This window comes from Dipteris shenzhenensis, chromosome 5 (genome assembly GCF_047967505.1).
Source record: "Dipteris shenzhenensis isolate YYH24624 ecotype China chromosome 5, Dip_SZ_1.0, whole genome shotgun sequence".
Lineage (NCBI taxonomy): Eukaryota > Viridiplantae > Streptophyta > Polypodiopsida > Gleicheniales > Dipteridaceae > Dipteris > Dipteris shenzhenensis.
Window position 1 is genome coordinate 22,907,547 of NC_141600.1, and position 27,086 is coordinate 22,934,632.

A 27,086-nucleotide genomic window follows, 5' to 3' on the forward strand; every position below is an offset into this window, starting at 1 on the left:
CTAGCAAGAACCAAAAAAGAAGTGGCAAATCTAGTTTGACAAAACTACCTTAGTCACTTCATAGAGTGCTCTCTGAATATTGCATGCAAGTATTGATGGCTCTTTATTAAACTAACTACAATGTTAGCATCTTGTAGCACTGGTTGCACAAATGGCAATTGTCCAATATCTTTCAACAATAAGTTGAGAGTATGAGCACCACATGGCACCCATGTCAAAGTGGGATACTTTGCCATGATCATCTCACTCGCAGTCTTATAATTTGATGCATTATCTATTACTAACACAGTAACATTTTCACTGCCACCAACTTTATAAATTGCTCTTTCGTATATTTTTAAAATATATGCTAAAGTTTCTTCTTTTAGAGACGTATCAATTCTTTCCAAAAGCATTGTTCACTTGGGAGTAATGCACATTACATTTATCAAGAGTCTAGCCTGCTTGCTAGTCCATCCATCAAAAGCAAGAGTGCACCTATATGTGGGAATAAATTCCAATATCTTTTTCTTTAACTAGTCTGCCACAGTCTTTTTAACTCTATCAAGATTATCTGTATGCGTCTCATCTCTCATGACATTGAATGGTATGCCATTTTTTACAAATGCTTCTGTCCATCTTAAGTGCTCTTTGTGAACTTGTTGTTGAAGAAAACCATCCTCCATAGATGATTGCTCTCCCCTTTTTCTCTTCTTTACCTGATTGACATTAGTCACATCAAAAATCACATGTGAACCGCTTGCTAGTAAATCTACATTCCCTTCATGTACTGATGCATGCCTCACATTTAAAGGTGCTTCTCCCTCAACGATCTCATCAGCCTCAGCGCTCACATAAGGACTTGGATGATTCCTTATCAAGGTAGAATTAACCAACTTTTTTCACTTTCTCTAAATATGATTTGCATAACGGAAGAACATCAGATAGAGTGCATGAGCAAGCTTCAACATCACTGCAAATTCCTAGAAAATGTTTCTTGATGCAAGTAGAACTACTTGTGAAGTTGTGTCCACAATATTTACACTACACAAAAGAGACTGAGGAATGTAGTTTCTGTATCTCTACCACATATGACCAAATCTTGCCATGCACCATGCTTTTGAAGTTGCAAGGAAAAACATAAACCAAAAAAATTAATTCGCGTATGTAAAAGAAACATATTGCAATGCATATTATGTCGAAAGCAACAAATATGCTTTCAAAATCACTTTCAAGAATGCAATATATTAATTTTCATTCATTCATGTATCATAATCAAAAAATAATATTATTTTCATTCATCAAAAATTATATTTCATTCACATAAGATTATATCCTTATGTGATAATGATATTTCATTTTTTACACCATCGATTGAAATTTTGCTCATGCTGTGATCAAGCTTTCTATTTTCCAGTTCGAGCTATCATAGGAGGCCACCTATTATTTTGCAGTTGAAGCTATAGCATGCACGTCGACAAGAGGTGAATTGTTATCTCTCTCTCTCTCTCTCTCTCTCTCTCTCTCTCTCTCTCTCTCTCTCTCTCTCTCTCTCTCTCTCACTACATTGTTTGTTTTAAACTTTTTTCCCATTTCATTTGATTGCATACAATCTTTCTTGTCTCATGTTCATGTAACTTTGTTTGTGGACAGTTTTTTTTTTTTGGCAAAGAATGTTTGTGGACAGTTGAGCAAGCATGTCTCCGAAGAAAACCTTAAGATCTCTAGGAAAAAAGTTCCCGAAGAAGAAATTTAGATCACCACAAAATAGAGAAGAAGAAGATTCAGTTCCAATCTCCAAGAAAACTATCTGTCATGAAGGAAAAGGGAAAGTCAAAGGCCATTTGCATTCCAATTGGGGTGAAGCCTGGCTTCAAATGTTTCCTTAAAGTAAAGCCAAAAGTGTTTGAAGCCACAGAGCTATGGATGCAAGACACATGGGTCACCCAAGACAAAGCCAACCATTGTGGATACCACATCGCAAGCTTAAAAAAGGATTTATATGATGACTTTATTTATGTCTACAGAAGGATATACCAGACAAAATCAGTCTTGAACAATGAGGTTGGCACAATCCTAGCTCGTGCATATGCTGCAGCCCAACATGGCATTGAGCTAGATTGGGATGACTTTGCCCACCACTGTGAAACTAATATGAGAAGTGGTAGCCAAGATAACACTTGCATGAAGTAGGAACATGCACTGCCAGCAATGCCATTGGGAAAATATGAAAAAGTACCCTCATGTCAAAGTAGAGTTGGGTGGTTCATTCAGCAAAACATTAAGTTTAGAGGGAAAAAATGTAATTTCTGTTTGGAACACGAAGGTGCTTGAATAGAGGAATGTCTTACTTTCAGGATTAGAGGAGGCTACTATGGCTGAAAACAAGGCCTTAAAACATTGTGACTCTATTAAACATACCATCTCTTGGGTTCGTGGGAAATTACAAGCTGCCACTACTACGATATGAGAAGAGTTGACAATGGACTTGGAAAAGTTGGAAGTGGAACTCCAATTTGCCATGAAAGAGATGGAGAATGCAAGTATGCATCATACCTTGATGGTTGAATTATTGGATGTAGAAAGTGGGTTTGTATACCATACACAACATATAGTAGGGAGGCTTACAAATCATGGATTGCACAATCTGATCCCTGTACCAGTAGAGCATCCAACATGTTGTGAATCAATTCTAGTGCGTATTAAACAAGAAGATTCCATTAACATAGTCTAGAAATGTTTTTATCTCAGTTTTAGATAAGGTCCTTTCAAGTATTTAGTGTACATGCTAATATTCATGTGTGTTTCAACACATATGCAGGTGTGTTTTGTGTGGCCTCGGATTTACAATCGACTCCTTGGATGTTATATTCACTCCCTGCTTGCTCACATATCATATGTTGTGTGCAATAGTACACTTTTTTGAGCATAAGGGGTGCATGTTGATCATCTTGCAAGAAGTTTGTTTTAGAGGACTGGGTTGCAACAATGGGATTCAAAAAACCAAGTAAGTTCATTTGGAGTTTCACTTATTCACATTTGTACTTATAACAGAGTACTAGTATAGTGCTTATATAGTACTAAATTGTTTCAATACCAAGATAGTACTATATAACAGTACTACAAACCTATTGCTATTATAGTACTATTATCATAGTACTAAAATAGCATGACATTAGTACATACAGAGCACTATTATAGTATTAAAAGTACTATTATAATGTACTCTGTTATAGAACTACAAACATAGTACTATTATAGTACTAAGTAGTATTACTACTAATGCAGTACTTTGTTACAAAACTGCCAACACAGTACAATACTACATACTAAGATAGTACTCCCTTATAGTACTAATATAGAGCACTCTATTTCAGAGTACTATCATACAGTACTAAGACAAAGTTATTATCTTATAGTACTAAGACAGTACTATCTAGGAGTACTATATCTTACAGAGTTACGAACTAAGATAGAGCACTATGTTATAGAGTACTATCTTATAGTACTAATATAGCACAATAGTATTAAGTTACAATAATAAGATAGAGTACTCTCTTAAAGTACTAATATAGCAAAATAATACTAGCTTACAGTAGTAAGCTAGAGTACTCTATTACAATAATTAGTACTACTAGTACTACTAATATAGTACTTTGCTACAGGACTATTATAGGTACTACTATAGTACTCTCTTAGAGTACTAAAATATTGCAAGAAAGTACTAAGATAGTACTCTCTTACAGTACTAAGATACATGTCTCTCTTACAGTACTAAGATATTAGTACTCTAAGATAGCACTCTCTTACAATACTAATATAGGGCTTTTATTACAATACAAAGATAGTACTATATTATAGTACTACAAACTATTATCACAGTACTATGATAGCACATAGTACTCGGTTACATAACTACAAACATAGTACTGTTAATACTACTAAGTAGTACCACTATTAGTACTCTCTTACAATACTACAAGCATAGTAGTGATATATAGATTGTAATGATACACAAATTAGCATAATATTTATTATCTTGTGCTATATGCCAGTGGTTTTATAGGTGGCCCACGCTCTAAAATAGAATATTATGAGAAGTTTAAGAATATTGAAAGTGAAAATTTTAAAACTCCACGCACTAGAAAGGAGTCTCTAGATGATTGTGTGGACCAGCACAGATCATCACATGCTTCCTACTCTAAAGACAAAAATGAGGTCCTAGAGAAAAGTTTGTAATTGCACAACTATCCATTTGTTTCACAAGAGAGGCATAAAAGCAAGTGGATTGATTTGATCCCATCACAATGCCTTGTCTTCTAAGCTCTTTGCCAACCTCCCCTGTTGCTCTATTTTTTGCATACTCTTCCTTATCCATAGCTTCCTTTATTTCAGAAAATACTCCCATGTTGCTCTATTTTCTGCAATGAAGAAGCTTCCTCATCCATAGCTTCCCATGTTGCTCTATTTTTAGCATACTTTGCCCACTTTGCTTCCTCCCTCTGGAGGCCAAAGGTGATGAGGGAAAGGCAAGCGTGGAATGAATGAAATGGAGAAGTATACATTTGTTGGCCTCCCCTCATAGGAAGGTCTAATTGGAGGTTCTAGTTCGAGATGAGAAAAAGAAGTATTTTTGTAGCATCAAACAAAGACTTATGTCTCTTGAATTGTCTTTGACTTGTGCAATAGAAAAAAAAACTGAATTTGGATTTTCATGATTGGGCACACTTGCTATTTGCATCCCATCTTTTTCTCCTCCTGTCTCTCTCTCTTAGTTAGTCTCTCTTTCTCTTGCTATTTGGATCCCATCTTTTTCTTCCCCCCCCTCTCTCTCTCTCTCTCTCTCTCTCTCACAGAGTTCTTTCGGCCAGATCACATGGACCCCCATGAGACGAGGCCTCAACATGATCGTGACCCAAAGCCAATGACTCGACAACTCAGACAAAGGATTCATGCATAGATTACACTTGGGGATATCCCCTCCTTGTTCAAAGTAGGAACCTGGCCAATAGGGGTTACCATAGCCCTTGTCAGGTGCAAAGCTATGACCATGAGACGTCACAGGGCCGCACCCTTGAGTGGCCGACAACACTCTATCGCCGATTTCATGCCTCCATTGCCTCATCCACCCTGATGTGATGATGATGATGATGTTGATAATGAGATTGATATATAGTCGACCACCGACATGACTATGTTGTACTTAGTACTTATTAGTACTACCATTCTGCATTTTTTGCATTTTGCATATTGGTGTGGATGCTCGTTTAGTAGCTCCACCCTCACAGCTCGTTTGTACCAAGATTTTCACACTCTCATAGGCCCATCGGCCTTCAGAATACTTTAATAAACTCTCTCTCTCTCTCTCTCTCTCTCTCTCTCTCTCTCTCTCTCTCTCTCTCTCTCTCTCTCTCTCTCTCTCTCTTTTCTCATCAAAGTTAGTGGGGCTCAGAGGGATGATCTAAGCCGCTCGATTAAGTCCCTTTAATTTCCCATAAAATGGTGGGTGCTATGACATGGCTGCCATGTCAAGAACTTCAGGAAAAGAAGTGTATGTCATCAAATGGTTGGACCAGTAAGTGTACAATGTTCCCATTAGTTGGTTTTCATTTTACTTGTGTGTGTTTGTCCAAATTTGATCCAATGTAGAACCATGTATTGTGGTTGGGTCATTTATTAGTTGTTGCATATTTTGATTTTTCATGTGCATGAATAGTTTTTGCATGTTTGTTGTTTTTACTCTATAGTCTATGTTGAAGTCTCCGATGATGTATGTTGGAATGTTGGAGCTCAAGTAATGGGCAATGTGGTTTAGTAATTGTATTAATGTATTTATATGTTCTTTTGGGGACTTGTAAATGTTTACGATAGCTGTTGCTTTGAATTTTGGAGATTTCAAAATTGTTAGTAGGCATTTGGTGCCCTTCTCAAAGAAATATTGCTTGTCTAAGAGTTCTACTTCATTTTTGTAATAAGTTGAGATGCCAAGACCTTGTGTTCCATTTATTTGTTGATAGTTTGGGATGTTTGTATGATGGTATTATTGACGATGTGTTTCTTGAAAGCAAATAATGTGTGCGGCGAGTATGTTATTATTGCAAAGGATGTTTTCTTTGTGTGTGTGGAACTCTATCGTGTTCAAGGATAGCAAAATTGTGATTTGGGCTATGCTCTTGAAGGTCTTTTGACTCGAAGGTCCACGGACAATTTGACTGGAGCCTATTGATTTCTTAAAGAACTGATGTGTCTACTTTGATGTGCTTCATTTCCAATGGTTTTATGATGTACAAATTTGTAGGATCACGCACGCCTGATAGTGCTATGTAAGCCAACCCATGTGACTTAATGCCTGTGGGGTCGAAACCAAGGTAGTCCATGGAAAGGCCTTGGGAGCAATGAATCGTTCTGACAACAGTAGGCTAAAGGGGAAATTGATGTCTACCAACTGTGTTCAGCTAATTCTTCCCTATTTGGAATTCACATGTGACTTGAAATATTGGCATCCAAGATGGGCATGTTGTACTTGTGTAGAATATAGAGTTCTCTGCTCTAGTTTTGGCACCAATTTTGGCTGTTGTGAATTGTACCCATGCAATGAACGGTTTTTTATTTATGGTGGAGTTCATGAATTTTGCATCTGCACCGTTAACTAGACCATCAGCAATGTTCAAGTTGCCTGAACAAAGTTCTACAAGCATACCAAGTTTTAGATGTAGTTCTGTGTGAAGGTCTCCTATGTTCTTAGGGTCACTTGGAAGCTGGATTGTCCTACTGCATGTTTTTTTATGTCTGTGGCTTCAAGGAAGTGGGATTCTATAGTTAGGATGGAGAAGATTTCTTGGCTACGCTTGTCCTTTGCTGCGTTTGTGTAGAGTAGGTGTGGAATTTCATGTTTGTTTATGGACACACGATGATAAAGCCCATTCAAAAACATCAAAGCTTGTTGTGTTTGACTCCCAATTCTTATGTTATTTAGAGCTTCTAAGAATTTGATGTTGTTTTGTCGCATAGGCTTTTTCAGTTCATAGTATTTTATGTAGTCTTTCCAAATGCAAGGTAGCATGGACAACGTTGAAGGCTTTTCTAAAAAGATCCATGCGTCCTTCATTGGGCTTGCTTGGCATAAATCCCCACAAAGTATTACATCTAATCCACCGAAGCGTTCTAAGTGATTGTATTTTATTTCACGCAAACGCATGTCTGCTGCAATGAAAGTGTTTGGCCCAATGAGGGAAACCTCATAAAAAACTACTAAGTCTAGGTTCTTGTAAAGCAATGAGAGTATTTGTAGTGTTTCTGCAAAAAGGTTTTTATACGTGCATGTCATGAGTGGTAAGTGAAGAGCATAGTGTATAGTTGTGCTGCCAACATTAAATGCTACCTTTCTTGTGTATGAAGGCACTAGAATTCTTGGGAGACTATAGTCTGACATGTCACTATGGTAGTAGTGCCTAAGCAAAGCTTGGACTATCACAAGCAATGTGAATGGTTTGCCTGTCCATGCGTTACCATACAAGAACATGTGGATTGGTGTTGCAGTACGTAGTCATTTTTTGAGCAAGATGTATTTGACTATGGCTATGGCTCGTTGCTCAGAATTCATCATACGAATAGACTCATGGTATTGTTCATTCGTTTGTGCCTTGTAAGTAAGGTGAGCATATTGAATGAGTTGATTCTGCTTGGGAGTTTTAGATAATTCTAGATGCAAGTCGAATTCATCTTTTTTGCTAACATTGTTGCAAGAGAACTTTGTTGATGAGTCAGATACTTTCAAGCTAGAGGTTGTTGCCTTGAATAACAATGGCTTATGAAGTGTGCTTTGTTTGTTTCTATTAAGTCCTTGCTCATTTTGTAGAGTTCATGCCATGTTGGGATGTTAAAGCTAAGTGAGTGTTCGTGCCTAAAGAAAGGCCAGTAAAGCAAGCAGAGTTCTCTGAAATGGTTTTCGATATCTTTTGATGAGCTATAGTTATTAAAACGGATAATTCTTGGATGTTTGCGTTTTTAGTGGCGTATTTGTTGCCTTTGTAATCGCTCACGAAAGAAGCCAAGCAAACTTTGCCAAGTGAGGATTTGCGTAGTGTATATTTTGTGACAACATCAGCAAAGAAGATGTCATTGTTGATGTCAAGGTCTAGCTTTTCTAATTGGCCACAGTGTTTCAATAAGAGAGGTCATTCCTCTATTGGACTAGTGTTGATGTAGGAGAAGTCTTTGGTGCTTGTTGTTGAAGGTAGAGAGAGGCATAAATAAGCTGCTTGCTGCGCACTTATGTGTTGTGTGTTTAACATGGCATTTCCAACTTTGTGTATGCACTCATTGGTAGGTGCTTTTGTCTCAATGCAATCTTCAAAAGCTTTTTTAATGGCCGCTGAAATTTCTTTGTCTATTTTAGTCATATAAGATGTGCAATATGATGCAACTCCATGGGGATTCAAAATGAATTGCAAGTCTATATTTGCTTCCCACAATTTTGACAACGTTGGGTTGAAGTTGTTTGTGAATATATCCTTAGGCTGACTTGTAAGAACATTATGGCTTGACCAATGCTTGAACGCAATGTTGTTATGTATTCTTCTTCATTAAGGCCAAGTTTTTTAATGTACTCTTTGAAAGTTAGTTGCAAGGTACACAAGTCAGAGGCTAGGATTTTCAAGACATGTTTCATTTGCACTTCATATTTGATGTTTGTTTCAGTTTTGACTTAGAGGAGTTAGAAGCTTAGTTGTTCACATAGGGGGTCGTGGGAAACCAAAACGGCTTGCTTTTCCTCTTTTTTTACAAGTTTTTTTATGTTTATGGCATTGGATGTGTGGTTTTGGGAGATCAAGCTTTGAAATGTCACAAGTGATGTATTTGTCAACAAAGTTCTCTATTTCAATGTTTGTGGAGACTCCATATATCGGTGATTGTTCAACCCAAGGCAAACCATGACCATGTTGGCTACCACGATTTTGAAATTCACTGACAAAGTAGAAGTCTTGTACTTTGCCTACAATTGAAGGGTCTTGTTTCAAGAGATGCTTGAGCACTTGGGATCTATGCATGTAGTATTGTGCCATTGTTATTGGGTCTTGCCGAATCAAGTTTCTTTTTTTTTGTTATTCATTGTATTTGTCTTTAGTGATAGATTTATGCTCAATTGCTTCCAAGCATTGAATCAAAGGTGCCCATTGTTTTTTTGCAACACCAGCGGCAGCTGCTGATAGAGTTATGAAGAATATGGGAGGGCCTAATTGGCAAACCATGGCAAAGAGGTTTTTTTTAAGTTTCAATTTGTAGTCTAATGATGTTCCTAGATAGGCAAAGTCATGGTACCCAATGTTTGAATGAAGGAGGCGCTCTATATTCATGTTCTCAAGGGCATCTCTTGCTTTCAATGTATGACCACGCAATTGTGCTTTGCGCATACATACCCATGTTGAAGACAAAATTTGGCGTACCATCATCTTCATTGTTTTAAAGAAAATGTTTTCAATTGACATTACGAATCTTCGATCTTTGTTAGTGAGTTCCAAGTGCGCTATTTCTTGGTATGAAGTACGCTGTAGTAAATTGTATTTGTGTGCACGGCCATAGAAGATATTTGGAAAAGGTAGTTTTTCGCAATACTTATCTTTGAAAATGCCTAGAGGAGAGAATCCTTCTAAAGGTGCAATAACAATGGCTCGATCTTCGACGTCAATTACTTATTGTCCCATATAAAGACCACGTACAAGCATGTCAGTTTCAATGTCATTAACATTTTCTTGTGAATTGTCTAGGGCAATGTAGCCTTCATTTACAATGTCTGTTTGCAAAGAATGAATGTGCTCCAACCACATAGAATTCATTTGAATATTATTATGTTCATACAATAGAGCTTGCAAGAGTTCTTTCAAAGAACGCATTGTTAGTGTGGGTCGTTCCAAGCCAATCATGAAATTATGTGTGTATTCCAATTTTCTTTTTATGGCAACTATAGCTGTAGCACCATTGGTGATGAATCTTGGAAGAACTTGTGCTCTATCAACATCTGCAAATACATTCACAACGCTACCTTTAAGGCCATACTGACCATCAAAGCTAAGCTCTCGTATTTGTGCGAATGAAATTTGTATTGATAATAGACGTGCTTAAATGTCATTCAAGGAAGTGATGGGTGTGCTACCAGAGTACTAGTGAGGAGCTGAGCGGGTGGACTCCCCCTCCGTCTGTGGACCTATGGCCTGGCTGCCCCGTTGCTTCTTGGCTACCCTGCTGCCTCGTTACTCCTTCGTCCCACCCCTTTCACCGTTTCGTTTCCCCCTTCGTCGCCCTTTCGCCGCCCCGCTGCTCCTCCACCCTCCTTAATCCCCCTCTAGCAACTACACCCCCCGCTAGTGCAGCCCCGTGCCATCTCACCCCCTCCATCATCTTTCCCCTCCGCCTCCTCGTCCTCTTCTGCCCCCTTCTCCACCCCTCCTTCCTTCCCCACAGGCTCTCTTACCCCGCCTCCTCTCTACTCTTTCACTCCCTCCTTCTCTCCTTCTCTTCTCCCTCTCTCTCCTTCCCTTTCTTCCTCTTGCCTTCCCTTCTGCCCTCTCCACGTCTCCCCTTCGCCTCTTCACCTCACCTTCGCCTTCGCCTCCACCTCGGACATCCTTCTTCCTCACCCCCCCCCTTTTCTTCTTCCTCCCTGCAACAGGAGCATTTGAGCTTATTAAGGCGAAAGAAAATCTTGGTGGTGACCCTTGGTCTGCTGGCCAGAGGGGCAGCACCCTCGAATCCCACAGCCATCAAGGTTCTTCTTTCCCCAGCTGACAAGCAGCAGGTACAGCAGTAGGCAGTTCAGTCCTTCCAAGACAAGGCACTCATGGGTAGAATTGTGGGCCTCATGCCTACACGGAGACAGGTGCGAGAGTGGATCCAGGCGAGCTTGACATTAGAGGGTGACCACATCCAGGAGGTCACCATCTATGGAAAAGGCATATTACTAATCCAGTTGAGCTCCCCCGACACTGCCTCGACACTTGTGGAGCAGAGCCCCATCCTCCTTGGTAGGCATCTAGTGTACCTCTTTCCTTGGTACCATGGCTTTACAGTGGAGGACATGGACACAACACACCATGTTCCCCGATTTTCGGTTACGCTCCACTTCCCAGGGCTCCTAAAGGAGTATCGAGCCATCCTCCCTTCCATTGGTCGGGCATTTGGCACCGTGCTTGAGTGTCCCGCCTCTCAGTTGTAGTCTCAGTTGTAGCAGACAGATGACGAGGTCCCCAAGATCCAGACTGGTGGTTGAGAGCCCAGAGTCCCTCCCAGAGTTTTGATCCTCTTAGAGACCCTCCAAGGAGGCACACTTCGAAAGCAAGTGGAGATTTCTAGGTTACTAGGCCAATGTCTTCGGTGCAAATGGATGGGTCACCTAGCCAGAGATTGCCCCCGTGGCCATGGTCGAGCGCCTCTCCCCTCGCAGAGCAGGCAGAGCTAGTAGACCAGAGTCCCACACCCCCACAAATAGGAGCAATAGGAGTCTCAGACCCCCTTGGGTGACCCCCCCTCAGAAGGGGACTAGACCCAGGTTAAAAAGAAAAAGAAACCAAGCAAACAGGTTCGCAAGCACCACAGGCAAAGGGCCAAATGGAGAGAGAGAGATACGGTTGTCCGCGAGGCACCTGAGGAGGAGGAGGAGCAACAGCAGCCCTTATGCAGGGATCCACCTTTAGTAGAAGGGGCCATCACCCAACCAGATGATCCTCACGTGATGGAGGTTCAGCATCCGCATCCAGCCTTGCATCAGTAGCGAGCCCCAGAAGTTGTAGATGAGGCGATGGCAGACGTTAGCCAGACAGTGGCGACTGAGGAGGAGCGGATCCAGAGCCCCGACGAGCCTGATCAGTAGGGGGAGCCTGTGATCGCCCCTATTCCCCCCTTCCCCTCCACTTCCCCCCCTTGGGTTCCCCCCGCCCCTCCTACTATGATCATTCTCACCACCCGCCCCCTTCCCTCCCCCCCTCGCCCCCTATCGCCCCCCTCTTCACCTCCGTAGCAAGTTCGTCAACCTCTCTCCCTCCCCATTGTAGTCTAATGATGTTCATAGATAGGCAAAGTCATGGTACCCAATGTTTGAATGAAGGAGGCGCTCTGTATTAGTGTTCTCAAGGGCATCTCTTGCTTTCAATGTACGACCACGCAATTGTGCTTTGCGCATACGTACCCATGTTGAAGGCCAAATTTGGCATACCATTATCTTCATTGTTTTAAAGAAAATGTTTTCAATTGACATTGAGAATCTCTTTGTTAGTGAGTTCCAAGTGCGCTATTTCTTGGTATGAAGTACGCTATAGTAAATTGTATTTGTGTGCGGCCATAGAAGAAATTTGGAAAAGGTAGTTCTTCGCAATACTTATCTTTGAAAATGCCTAGAGGAGAGAATCTTTCTAAAGGTGCAATAGCAATGGCTCAATCTTCGACGTCAATTACTTATTGTCCCGTATAAAGACCACGTACAAGCGTGTCAGTTTCAATGTCATCAACGTTTTCTTGTGAATTGTCTAGGGCGATGTAGCCTTCATTTACAATGTCTGTTTGCAAAGAATGAATGTGCTCCAACCACATAGAATTCATTTGAATATTATTATGTTCATACAATGGAGCTTGCAAGAGTTCTTTCAAAGCACGCATTGTTAGTGTGGGTCGTTCCAATCATGAAATTATATGTGTATTCCAATTTTCTTTTTATGGCAACTATAGCTGTAGCACCATCGGTGATGAATCTTGGAAGAACTTGTTGTGCTCTATCAACATCTGCAAATACATTCACAACGCTACCTTTAAGGCCATACTGACCATCAAAGCTAAGCTCTCGTATTTGTGTGAATGGAATTCGTATTGATATTAGACGTGCTTAAATGTCATTCAAGGAAGTGATGGGTGCTACCAGAGTACTAGTGAGGAGCTGAGCGGGTGAGCTCCCTGTTCATTTGTGGACCTATGGCTTGGCTGCCCCGTTACTTCCTGGCTACCCGCCTGCCTCGCTACTCCTCCGCCCCACCCCTTCTGCCCTTTCGTTTCCCCCTTCGTCGCCCTTTCACCGCCCCGTTGCTCCTCCACCCTCCTTCCTCCCCCTCTAGCAACTACACCCCCCGCTAGTGCAGCCCCGTGCCATCTCACCCCCTCCGTCATCTTTCCCCTCTGCCTCCTCGTCCTCTTCTGCCCCCTTCTCCACCCCTCCTTCCTTCCCCACAGGCTCTCTTCCCCCGCCTCCTCTCTACTCTTTCACTCTCTCCTTCTCTTCTCCCTCTTTCTCTCCTTCCCTTTCTTCCTCTTGCCTTCCCTTCTGCCCTCTCCACCTCTCCCCTCTGCCTATTCACCTCACCTTTGCCTTCGCCTCCACCTCAGACATCCTTCTTCCTCACCCCCCCCCCCCTTTTCTTCTTCCTCCCTGCAGCGGGAGCATTTGAGCTTATTAAGGCAAAAGAAAATCTTGGTGGTGACCCTTGGTCTAGCCAGAGGGGCAGCACCCTCGAATCCCACAGCCATCAAGGTTCTTCTTTCCCCAGCTGACAAGCATCAAGTACAGCAGCAGGCAGTTCAGTCCTTCGAAGACAAGGCACTCATGGGCAGAATTGTGGGCCTCATGCCTACACGGAGACAAGTGCGAGAGTGGATCCAGGCGAGCTTGACATTTGAGGGTGACCACATCCAGGAGGTCACCATCTATGGAAGAGGCATATTACTAATCCAGCTGAGCTCCCTCGACATTGTGGAGTAGAGCCCCATCCTCCTTGGCCCGCATCTAGTGTACCTCTTTCCTTGGTACCATGGCTTTACAGTGGAGGACATGGACACGACACACCATGTTCCCCGATTTTCAATTACGCTCCACTTCCCAGGGCTCCTAAAGGAGTATCGGGCCATCCTCCCTTCCATTGGTCGGGCATTTGGCACCGTGCTTGAGTGTCCCCGCCTCTCAGTTGTAGCAGACAGATGACAAGGTTCCCAGGATCCAGACTGGTGGTTGAGAGCCCAGAGTCCCTCCCAGAGTTTTGATCCTCTTAGAGACCCTCCAAGGAGGCACACTTCGAAAGCAAGTGGAGATTTCTAGGTTACCAAGCCAATGTCTTCGGTGCAGACGAATGGGTCACCTAGCCATAGATTGCCCCTGTGGCCATGGCCGAGCACCTCCCCCCCCGCAGAGCAGGCAAAGCTAGTAGACCAGAGTCCCGCACCCTCACAAACAGGAGCAATAGGAGTCTCAGACCCCTTGGGTGACCCCCTCGGGGGGACCGGACCCAGGTTAACCCAGGTTAAAAAGAAAAACAAACCAAGTTAACAAGTTCGCAAGCGCCACAGGCAAAGGTCCAGCAGATGCAGCGAGAGAGATACGGTTGTCTGCGAGGCACCTGAGGGGAGGAGCAGCAGCAGCAGCCCTTATGCGGGGATCCACCTCCCTCAGTAGAAGGGGCCATCACCCAACCAGATGACCCTCACGTGATGGAGGTTCAGCATCCGCATCCAGCCTTGCATCAGCAGCGAGCCCCAGAAGTTCTAGATGAGGCGATGGCAGACGTTAGCCAGACAGTGGCAGCTGAGGAGGAGCGAATCCAGAGCCCTGGCGAACCTGATCAGTAGGGGAAGCCTGTGATCACCCCTATTCCCCCCTTCCCCTCCACTTCCCCCCCTTGGGTTCCCCCTGCCCCTCCCACTATGATCATTCTCACCCCCCTTCCCTCCACCCCTCGCCCCCTATCGCCCCCCTCTGCACCTCCGTAGCAAGTTCCTCAAGCTCCCTCCCCTCCCCTGTTGCAACACCCCTGCTAGCAGGTAAGATGACGTCCCCTTCTACTCCCTCATCGCTACATCAGGCCCATTCGAGGAGGGAGCTAGAGGGGCAAGGCTCGTCCTCTAGGTCAGCAACTGGCCACCTATAGCCTGTACCATGGGACTTTTGGAGGTTGGGACCCTGGAACTACCTGGAGATCCTAGACTCCTATCCTTTACTGCTGGAGGTAATGCTTATGATCTTGTAGCCACAAAAGGGGGGTTTGATCAATGCTGTGGACTCTCAGAGACACCCCATTTGGAGTTTCCAGTTTGCCTCCACATGGTTGGAGAAGTGGACCCCAGAGGTGTTTGATGCTATTATGGGAGATTAGATTTCACGCATGATGGACGAGTGGATGGGAGCACGGGGACTGGATCTTTGGTACGCCTATGGTGCGGAGGTGAATTTTCAGCTGAGCTTCACGTGAGAGGAGACGACATGTGGTTTGGCGATAGGAGTTATTAGATTGCCGCTTGAGGCAAAGGTGGATCATGCATACTACTGGCCCCTCCAAAAGTGTGCGGAGTGGTTCGGGGTGGAAGTCTCCTTCATGATGAATTGGGCACGGAAGATTGGCATTGAGCTGGTATCCCTAGTACATCGTCGCACAGACACGGACTATTCGCCCTCCAAACCCTCGACAAAGTCACATAAGGCAATCTTTCTGGAGCACGCACCCACTCAAAGGAGAGCCTTGTTCTATGCACCCCCATCCTCATGAGCTGGACCATAGTGAGTTGGAACGTGCACATGCTCCATGACCGTGGTTATGAACCCATCTTTCTGACATCATCCACAACACACAAATGGGGTTCGTCTAGGAGCGCAGCATCCTAGACAACATCTTCACATTCTGGGAGGTAATGGATTGGTCCAGGGAGGAGTCACAATCATTAACTGTCCTTCTCTTGGATTTTGAGAAGGCTTACGACAAGGTGGAGTGGTCCATCCTAGAGGGCACTATGCAGAGATTGGGTTTCTCAGACAGATGGGTCAGAGGAGGTTCTGCACTTTATGCGGGGAGCTCTAGCCACTCTGGAGAATGGGACCCATACCTTAAGTTCACCTTCAATGACCAAATCTCGAAAATCCCTTCCGCAGAAGAGCGTCAAGAGAACTCGCCCCAAACCAAAGTGCGCAAGCATGCAAGTGAACAAAATCTCTGGAGCACAGCCCCATGGCCTCTATGTACACACACACACTCTCTCTCTCTCTCTCCCTCGTCTGCGAGGCCACATGAATGAAATTCATGTTGTTTCACAACTAGAGGCACAAAACTAAGATTGATATGATTCCTTTAAAGTTTACTAGGGGGACATAGTCGAGTTGAAGAAGACACAACAAAATGCCTACTCTTGTAAGCTCTTTGCCAGCCTCCCATGTTGCTCTCTCTTCTTCTTCTTCATCCTCCATAGCTTCCTTCTTCTCCCCCACTTTGATCACTGCTCCCTTTCATTGCTTCTGCAGAAATGGCACCTCTCTGCCCTCCTCCAGGCTTTGCTTCTCCCCTTCTTCCCCCTCCCATTTCACCACCCGACCCCGCACTGCTTTCGCTTGCAGCAACAATAGCTCCAGCTCTGAGCTGCCCAACAGCAAATTTGAGGTGGGTTTTCCTCTCTCCATCTGTTGCATGATTTGAGGGTGTCTTCTGAGCAACAGAGAATTTGAGCTGCGCACAATTTCCATGCCATGCGACCATACAGGTCACTCGAAAGATATATTCCTTCTATCCGAAGGTATATATTTTTATTACGGAGCGGTCTGACATATAGTTTTTTTGTTTTTCCAGTTCCGCGATGATGGTCCTGACATAGAATTACGTCTGCGATTGCCCGATGGAAAATCCAACGTTAGTGCTTCGGATATCTTTGTGGATTCCCAAGATACGTCTCTTTCAGTCGTATTGGGATTACCGACGGGCTTTATAAATTTATTTCCTGCCACGCGTTTGTATGGTCGTATCAAGGCAGCAGAGACCGTGTGGTAAAGTTTCATCGCTTCGCTATCGCTCTGGTTTGTTTCGTTCAATGCTGTCCGTGTTGAGCTTTATATTGTTAATAGTATTCCGATGTAAGATAAAGGTTTAGAGGTCTATAACTGTGGCAACAGGTTCGTCGACGAGGGGGAAATTGTTCTTAGTTTGAAGAAGCTCGATCCAGAAAGTGTCTGGCCAGGCCTTTTCGAAGAATGGGAGGCTTTAACGAAAGGCGTGGCAAAGCTGCTGAAGGGCGTCTCTGTTTACGTTGTGGGAGAATCGACGAACATAAATTGGGCAGTGGCCAAACAACTTGCAGAGGGTTTGGCGTACATTCTAATACTCTCTATTGTGCTGTTCCCAGATTTCTTCCTTCTGTAATGTTTCTAGGGAGATAAATCTGACTCAATTGATGATAGTTTAAAGGATGCAAAGTTCGAGATAGCCCTGGGCTTTTCTGGCCTTTTATGGATCTCTTTCTGCTACATTGCTGTTGAAATTTTCATCCAAATGGTCGCTGCACCTTTACGCAATTTCCTTTTTTAAAATACAAATGGCTCCTTTCGTCCCAACGGCCGTGCAAGAAGAAAGGTGGTCATACGGGACTTTAGACAGGCTTAGATAGTTAACAAGATCCTCCAGCACCACCCCCTGGAGAACTCTGTTGTTGAAGCCCATTAGCCTATGTTGGCCAATTGTGGATGTGGGCCTTGAGATGCAATACTAGGTTCAGATGTTTTATAACAGAGACACAGGAAGGACAAGGTGGATCCTGAATGTGAAGGTGGTTCCAACTCCCAACCCTCTTGCCCTCTTTTAAGAGAGCCAATACAAGCACGAGTATGTATTTTGGAGTGGCAGGCTGCGATTTGCTAAACTATTGATAGGAAGGATGGTTGCATAGGTCTACCCTTGATCCCCTAGCTTCTCACCATGCTCCCTAAATACTAATGCTTACAATTGGCTCTTAATGGATTGCCATGTGCTAGTCAATGGGCAAGAAACGTGCGTACAAATGAATGGCAAATGGACCGTATCTAGTTCTTTCTTCTATTACAGCCAGGCCTTTCCAGTGAAAGTTACATAGAGGCGTCAAGCCATGAATGCAGTCTTTGAAGAGATGGGGATGCTCCTGTACAATGTTCTTTGGTTGCCACTAATTATCGTCTCATGGCAGGCCCTTTCATTTGATGAGGTAAACTGGTCAAGCAGTCAATTGTTTAGTGCGATGGCCGAGCACTGAATAACCCAGTCTCTGATACCCATTACGTACTCAAGAATGTGGAGGCCATGCCCAATCATTGTGCATGGTTTGTAACATTGTATACGCATATGAAGATCAATGCATTGTTTGTAACTTTGGGATCAAACTTGGTGGGCTTTAGACTATGCCAACTAAGCATAGACCTACCTAATCCCAGCTACCCATATGTGTGTATCTTCTCACAAATATTAGGGGCTGTGGAACACAAGGATGAGACCTACCTAATCCCAGCTACCCATATGTGTGTATCTTCTCACAAATATTAGGGGCTATGGAACACAAGGATGACTAACTAGGGTTAGGGGTTGCCATATGGTTATGTTATAATTTAAGTAACAACTACCCAAAAACGATTTTGTATGATGAAATGCTGCTTCCATGTGGAAGCCTTTGAGATGACACAATAGGGTTAAATTAACCCAGGCCATGAGGTTTGGAGTTGTGGCCAAGGTAAGTGGTGCATCAGAGGTGCTATTTCGGATAGAGTTCCAATAACATTGCAAAACAAGTGCGAGGTATTGTGTGAGATGCAGGATACTCATGTGACGTGGCCAAGTGCACCCCCCTAATCTGGTAAATTATTCCAGAAATAGTAAATTACGATCCTGATGATTGCACTAAAATGTTGTATGGCTAACCGGTAAAGTTTTGCCTCTCAGCCAAAAAGGATATATGATAGGGAGGGCAAGGCTAGCAATAAGGACTCAATCAACTCATGAGATCAACCGGGTGTACTACCTAAGTGCGCTTAAGAAGATCACCATTGGATCTAGGTGTCTGATCAAGACTCTTGGTGTGACATGAAGCAAGTACAAAAGGTCTTCCAAGCATCAAAACAACCAATGCTTGCTTGAATATTGACATTCCCACAGCAGCTCACTTTCTATATATTATCTTTATTTGCAAAGTGTCCACTCTCTTCTGCTCTCAGGCTGCCTTCCCTCTTGCCTCAGTCTCCTCCTTCCTCGTTCTCTCAAGCTCTTCTCTTGTAGCTGAGGCACCCCTTTGCAGGGGCACTTGCGGCAGCCCTACTCCATAGCTGTATCTCTAGCTCAACACCCTGCTGGTGTTTCAAAACAGGCATCACGAGATGATCATTGGCTGACACTGGATTTGGTGAAAGCTGGTGTTGTCAAGACCAGAAGTCAATGGTAGGATGATGCTGATGCTCAACTTGGGCAGGTTTTCCCAAGGTTGACCATTAGATCATGTGAGTGTGAAGTGCATCCAAATGTTGTTGGAGATACTCAGTAGAGGAGGAGAGTAACCAATATCATCTGGAATCTGGATACAGGAGAATCGGGACCACGGAACAGATTAGGAATAGTGGATCCTGCCTAAAATGTTGTGATGAATAACTCAAGCTCATCAATGTGCAGCCCTTCGGGCAACCTTGTTGTAACCCGATCGTGTTCATGATCTCCTCTGTTCATCCACTTGCTGTTCAGATACTGCTTGATATCCACTCATAGAGTGTCATGACTGCCCAAATGATGTCCCAACTGTACCCTGATTCCTATAGATGCTTGAGTAGTCAAAGCTTGTGGCACTATGTCAAAAGCCTTGCTGAAATCCACAAGGCAACAATAAACCCTCTTGTTCTGTGCCCTGGCCTCTTAAATGACACCTCAAGGTGAAGAGGTGCAAGGAAAATTGCTGCAAACCAATTCGTTAAATAGATTTGCTAAGATTGGGGCTAGAGTAATCAGTCCATATGCAACACACTTAGTGCATAGCCCCGCTCATGATTTTTGGCTCAGCCACTCTGTAATTTTATTGCTGCGTGTTTGATATCACCAGTGGTCAATATTGAACAAGAGATAGGGTGGGGTAGCTATAAGAGGTTGGTGTAAGAAATCCTAGATTTACTATATTTAGAAATGTGCTAAGGAACAGAAAGGAGACTGAGATAGCAGAGAACAAGGAATAATTCTATTGCTTGAATGTCTGTAGGGTATCCGTTGTGTGTCATCCATACAATTGGGCCTCTCTTATATAGAGAGTGAAGAGTCACACATGAAAAGGTGTGTACTCCAAAGGGTGTGTGCATGAAGAGGTGTGTACCCCTTGTGAAGGGTGTGACCCTTGATGAGAGGGTACATTACAATAGAAATGTCTCTTCAATAGAGTGTCTCTTGTGAAGGGTTGTGCCTCATAGGAAGTGTCCCGTCGAAAGGGCAAGGGTTGTGCCTCATAGGAAGTGTCCCATCGAAAGGGCATACCCTTCCACAAGTGTCCATTCATCAAACCATCCATAAGTCTAGAAATAGAGAAAGGAATACGTCACAGATCGTGACATCCCCTCCCACTCAAAATAAGACCCTGGTGGAGATAGTGAACTGATGTAGAAAATATCACTGTAAATTCTGAAAATAATGCTGTAAGTCTTCATCAGATTGCCAAGTAGCGTCGGAGTCGTCCAGATCTCGCCAAAGAACAAGGAATTCGGAATTCGGTGATAAGTCGATGTCGAGACTCTCGTTGTCGATGGTCCAGAATACGCTCAGGAATAAGGAGAACATAATTGTCTTCGATTTCTGGGACATAATCACCTGCAGGAGGAACTACTTCATCGCCTGGAATGTACGTCTTTAGCCAAGAAATATGAAATGTTGGATGGATTTTACCCCATGATGGTGGTAATTCCAATTTGTAACTTAAAGGTGAATTTTTCTTGACGATCCGGAAAGGTCCATAGTATCTTGGTCGCAACTTAGGAAACACAGACTTAACCGTCTTATAGCGATGTGGGGCTACAAATAATGGCACCATGTCACCAGTGTCAAATTCCAGGTGACGTCTATGTTTGTTGGCAGACCGTTGATACCGCTCTTGCGCTTTTCGCATATGATCCCTGACTTGGAGTAGAATGCCTTGCATTTCTTGAACCAGTTGATCAACTAGGGCCACTCGATGTTGAAGTACAAAATTCGTTGGTACAATCGGAGTGTGTCTATAAGCTATTTGGAATGGAGTCATGCTGATGGCACTATGGAAAGAGTTATTATAAGCAAACTCAAGGAGTGGTAGATACTCTTCCCAAGCTGCTAGGCGTGACTGAATATAATGTCGAAGCATTTCTTCCAGAACTTGGTTGACTCTTTCAGTCTGGCCATCTGATTCTGGGTGGTAGGCTGAACTGAACAGTAGAGTTGTACCCAAAGATTCGAACAGTGAAATCCAAAAGTGACTGGTAAACTTAGGATCTCTGTCGGATATGATATTCTTGGGCAATCCATGGTGTCGGAAGATTTGTTATATAAAGAGTTTGGCTATGTCCGGAGCCTGTGCACTACTTTTGCAAGCAACAAAGTGTGCCATTTTGGACAATCAATCAACAATTACCATAATCTGAGTGTTACCTCTGGAGGATCGTGGTAGTGTTGTAATGAAATCCATGGAAATACTTTCCCACCTTTCAGTTGGAACTGGAAGAGGCTGAAGAAGTCCTGTTGGAAGTCGTCGGCTTGCTTTCATTTGTTGACAAGATAAGCAAGATGTAACCATTTTGATGACGTCGCTTTTCATTTGAGGTCAGTAGTATGTTGCACTGAGTAATCGATAAGTCTTGTACTACATGATGCTCTTTTAACAAAAGACATCAAACATCCTTGTCATGTGGTACACAGACGCGTCTTGATAGTACAGAAGGTCGTCCGTATAAGAATAGGATGAGAAAATCTTCTGTTCGGAAGTCGAAGGGTGATCATTTGAAAGAACTTGTACTGCTGTGCCGAAGTCTTTATCATTGAAATACTTTCCTTTGAATGAATTCGGAACATCCACAGATAATGTAGAGATTACCATAGCTGATGCTAGAGGTAACCTGCTGAGAGCATCTGCAACTACATTGCGTAGTCCTGGAATGTACTCAATGGTCATGTGAAAGTTAGCCAGAAACTCAACCCAGCGTGCTTGTCGAGCGTTCATGACTGGCTGAGTAAAGATATACTTTAAAGAGTGATGGTCTGTTTTGACCACAGAGTCGGCTCCCATGAGATAATGTTTCCAAGAGCGATAAGCCTGTACAACAGCAAGAAACTCCTTATCATAAACCGGGTATCGGGTTTGGATATCAGAATGTTTATGGCTGTCAAAAGCAATAACTCTGCCTTCTTGCATCAAGACTGCTCCTGTAGCGATGTCAGAAGCGTCGGTCATGACCTCAAACGGAAGGTTTGGGTCAGCAATAGCCATAACTGGTGTGATAGTGAGTGCTTGCTTGAGTTGTTGGAAACTATACTCTGTTTCGGGAAGCCACTGAAAAATTGTTGTGCTTTTCAATAATTCGGACATAGGAGCTGCGATTTCAGAAAACTGATAGACCTTTGTATGGTAGAAGTTTGCCAATCCAAGAAAAGAGCGGACATCATGAACATTCTTAGGAGTAGGCCAGTTTCGGATTACCTCGACCTTCTTGGGATCCACAGAGATGCCTTGAGCGGAAATAACATGTCCCAAATATTCGAGTTGGGTCTTAAAGAACTCACTCTTCTCAATGTTGATGTAGAGAGAATTTGCACGTAGAACTTCAAAAACTTGGTGAAGATGTTGTTTGTGCTCATGTAGGGATCTGCTGAAAACGAGGATGTCATCGAGGTAAACGATGAAAAATTTATCGAGGAGAGGCCTGAAGATGTCATTCATTAGTGTCATGAATGTGGCCAGGGCATTGTTTAACCCAAAGGGCATGACCAAACATTCATAGTGTCCATACTTTGTTCGAAAAGCTGTCTTGTACTCATCGCCTTCTCGTATGCGAATTTGATGATAACTTGAACGAAGATCAATCTTTGAGAATTGTGTTGCATGTAGAAGTTGATCAAAGAGGTCATCGATGCAAGGCAATGGATACTTGTTTTTGATAGTGAGCTTGTTGAGGGCTCTGTAGTCGATGCAGAGGCGCATTGATTTATTCTTTTTTTCCACAAGTAGTATAGGAGATCCGAAAGGGTTGCGATTGGGCCGAATGTGACCTTTGTCGAGTAGTTCGGTGACCTGTTTTTGGATTTCTTCATTTTGAGTGTAAGAAACCTGATAAGGAGGTTTCGACGGTGGATTACTGCCAGGAATAAGTTCGATTGGGTGATCCACTGGTCGTCGAGGTGGTAACTGCTTTGGCAATTCCTGTGGAAAAATATCCAGGTAAGGCTGGAAAAAAGGTTGGTTGAGGTATTCAGGAGAATCCTTTGTTGGTGTCTCCTCTACTGCCGTAACCAACAGAAGTGAAGTCTTTACTTGACGTTTACGAACCCACTTCTTTACTTGTAGGGTAGAGGCAACTGGGGTTAAAGGAGAGTCCCTAGAACGAGTTAGCTCAATAAGTTTTCCCTGATGGACAAACTGGATAGTATGGCTGCGAAAACTGATTGATGGATCATAGTCGTAGAGCCACTGTTGTCCAAGTATGACATCGTACCGAGAAAGAGGCATGATGTCGAAGTTCAACTTATCCGTATAATGTTGGATGCAAAAAGACAAGTTTTTGATCCTGGTGTTGCACAAGAAAGTAGTTCCATTTGCGAGTTCAATCTGATAGTCCATGAGACTAGGACTGGTGGTCAACCGAAGTTTGTCGACCATAGAACTAGCGAGAAAGTTATGAGAACAGCCACTGTCGATGAGGATAGTGACCGTTGTTCCACGAATCGATCCTTGAACACAAAGTACTTGAGTGGCCAGGGAAGGTTCGGGATTGCTGGCAAGGCTTAGGTGGATGGTATTTGCCATTCGATCAGCTTTGCCTTTCTTGTCTTGTGCTGGGGTAGCATCATCTGTTTGGGAAGTGCTAGGTTTCATATTGGAATTTTGCTTTGGTCGCTTGGGACAATCGAACCATCTATGGTCACCTGTACAGATGGTACAAAGTCCTTTTGTGCTGGAGTTGTTCTTCTTGTCAGTGGCCGCACCTTTATGTTGGGGATGTCGGTAATGACTTTGTGAAGAAGAAGAGGCGCGATCCTTGGAGGAGTGCTTCTGTTGAAATCCAGCTTATGATTTCTGAGTCTTCTGGGGATCTTGAGACTATCGCTGACCTTGATTACCGGAGTTTTTTCGAAACCTGGTGTTATCTTGAGGGCGAGAACCTTTGGCCATAGTAGAGTTCTGTGTGCGATTAGCACTCTGCTTCCCTGTGTTTTGGAAATCTGTAATGCGCTCTGCGCAAGCAATAGCGCCAGCTGTGGTGGTGATGTTTGCTTTAAGGACATCAATGCGTAACGAGGGATTTAGGCGTGAGATGAAAGCATGAAGGCGATCATCCTCAGTAAAACCATCAATCTCCAGCACCAATGTGGTGAACAGAGAGATGTAGGAAGACAGGGAGCCCGTTTGCTCCAACTGTCGGAGTTTTGAACGTGCTTGGAAGTCCGCATTGGCAGGTATGAACTGCTTACGGAGCACGTGTTCAAAACGTTTCCATGTTAACACACTTTTGCCGTCCTTTAAGCGTCTTTGCCACCATAGAAAAGCTGTATCCTTGAGGAGGGAGGTTGCCAAGGCGATCTTTTTGCCTTCAGTGAGGTCAACAGTATCAAAATACATGCGTATTTTTGCGAGCCATTGGTCAACTGTTCGGCGATTGCGTTGACCAGTGTAGGCTTCCAGAAGTTTGATGTCAAGTCTTTTAGTTTTGGAAGCTTGAAGTAAATGGTAGAGGGCACGTAGTTCAGTGTTTTCTACCTCTAGTGGGAATGAATCCGCATAGTCGTCTGGTTGCGTCACGTCATTCTTTGTATGTGTGGTACTTCGAGAATCTTGAAGTTGTTGAACTTTTGGACCAAGTCGGAGATGCTGTCCTGAAGCTGGGAAATTTGAAGTTGCAATAGTGATTCGCCTTGTACGTTGACTTCAGGGGTCTTTTTTGGACTTGAGTCTTTGATCTCTGGAGAGGCTTCACGCGAGCATTGCGACATATCAGAGATCCATGTGAGAAAAGCGCGAACTTGCACTCTAGTTTGTACCATTCCTGGAAGAGGATTCGGGCTGCTCCTTGAGGTTGCTCATGTTGGGGGGGGCAGGCGAGGCAGGATGGAACCACCCGTGGAAATGTGGTAAAGGAGGTCCTGTCTGAGGTAACACTGGTGATGCCAAAAGTGGTGTTACTGCTCGTGAGAGGACAGGAGTAGGTTGCAGAGTCCACGGATCTGAGAAGGGATAAGAAGCTGCTGTCGGAAGTGGAGGATATCCAGGAGAAGGGGTGCCTTCAGAGTGTAAATACTGTCTTCGAGAAGGTACAACCTGTAGAGGAGGATATCTGGGAGCTGAAGGAGGTGGAGAGTACCCTGGAGATGCCGAAGGTGAGGGGTAAAATTCTTCAAAGCTGTAATTTGATAATGACTAGAGAATCCTTAAAAGCAGAATGGAAAGACTCCACCTGGCAAGGAGAGCAGGCTATCAATGACACAACAGGCTGCAGGTACCCGATTCTGGATCGCAGTAGGGGCTGGCGCACCAGGCTGCTGCTGTCATGGCGAAAATCTGTTTGCAGGCTGTTTTGCGACCGAAGGGCTGGCTGGTGCTGTGCTCACGTTGCAGGCTGGAAAGGAGCAGGGCTGCAAGGGCAAGGAAACTGGCAGTGAAAAAGGCGAGGGGCTGGCAGCGAAAAAGGCAAAGGGCTGGCAGCGTGATGGCGCGTGAAGGCTGCAGCAGGTGGCGTGGGCTGGCAGCGAGATGGCGAGGCCAAGGCGGGCAGCGAATCTAAGAGGGCTGGCAGCGAGATGGTGAGGCCAAGGCGGGCAGCGAATCTGAGAGGGCTGGCATCGAGATGGCGAGGGCTGAGGCGGGCAGACCCTGCGCGGGCTGGCAGTGAGATGGCGAGGGCTGAAGGCGGGCAGACCCTGCGTGGGCTGCCAGCGAAATGGCGATGGCTGAGGCGGCTGCTGCTGCGTGGAAATCCGTACGGAACGTCAAAGAGGTGTGCCTCTTTTTCGTTGGGGGCTGCCTAAGGTTGGGTAGTTGCCCAAAAAATTAATTGGGGGGTCTAATTAACCCTAGGGTAGCTAGGGTAAACCTAAGGTTAGGGGTTGGGTTTTTTCCATTTTAACCCCTCTAGGTACCCTTTTATAGGTGCTTGGTGCCTAAAAGGTGTGCCTATTAAAAGGGGTGTGACCCTTGGAATAGGTGCACCTTTTTATGAAGGGGTGTGTCCCTGTTTTTAAAAGGGGTGTCCCTACATGAATAGGTGTGTCCTTTTGTCCACGATGGGGTGTGTCCCTTGAGTGAGGAGTCGAGACTCTTCATCAAAAGGTGTGTCCGATGGTGGAAAAGGTGCGTCCCTTGGTTTTGGGACAGCCCAAGCACCTGAAAAGACACGATTTTTGTCGTGTCCATTCACATCAACTCGTGATGTGTGGGAGATGGAGAGGCCATAGATGACTTTAGGCAGGGTCGGCGTGAAAAATTTTTACGCTCATCCTCTCCATCTCTTCCATGCACAATGTGCATGGATATCCTTCTAGCGGAAAAGATGTATCAGATCGGCGCTAGAAGGTGGGGGGCATTTCCTACAGGCAGGAGCGAATTTTGCTCTGATACCACTGTAAGAAATCCTAGATTTACTATATTTAGAAATGTGCTAAGGAACAGAAAGGAGACTGAGATAGCAGAGAACAAGGAATAATTGTATTGCTTGAATGTCTGTAGGGTATCTGTTGTGTGTCATCCATACAATTGGGCCTCTCTTATATAGAGAGTGAAGAGTCACACATGAAAAGGTGTGTACTCCAAAGGGTGTGTGCATGAAGAGGTGTGTACCCCTTGTGAAGGGTGTGACCCTTGATGAGAGGGTACATTACAATAGAAATGTCTCTTCAACAGAGTGTCTCTTGTGAAGGGTTGTGCCTCATAGGAAGTGTCCCGTCGAAAGGGCAAGGGTTGTGCCTCATAGGAAGTGTCTCGTCGAAAGGGCATACCCTTCCACAAGTGTCCATTCATCAAACCATCCATAAGTCTAGAAATAGAGAAAGGAATACGTCACAGATCATGACAGTTGGAGTCGGTTGATGAGGGATGCCATAAAGTGTGCATGCATGAGTGCCAGATGGTTGGTTAGTAAGGGGTGACAGTGAGCTCTGCTC

General features: G+C 44.1%; 1 protein-coding gene across 1 annotated transcript in view; it reads left to right on the plus strand.

The window, feature by feature from the left end:
• The first annotated feature begins 16,016 nt into the window (after positions 1-16,016).
• The window catches only part of SKL2 (shikimate kinase like 2), a 63,287-nt gene continuing 52,217 nt past the window's right edge, over positions 16,017-27,086 (plus strand). The window contains exons 1-3 of the mRNA XM_087375093.1: positions 16,017-16,373; positions 16,560-16,753; positions 16,880-17,074. Of these exons, the coding sequence (XP_087231219.1) occupies positions 16,116-16,373; positions 16,560-16,753; positions 16,880-17,074 (647 nt within the window). The 5' untranslated portion in view covers positions 16,017-16,115. The remainder of the gene's footprint in view (positions 16,374-16,559; positions 16,754-16,879; positions 17,075-27,086) is intronic.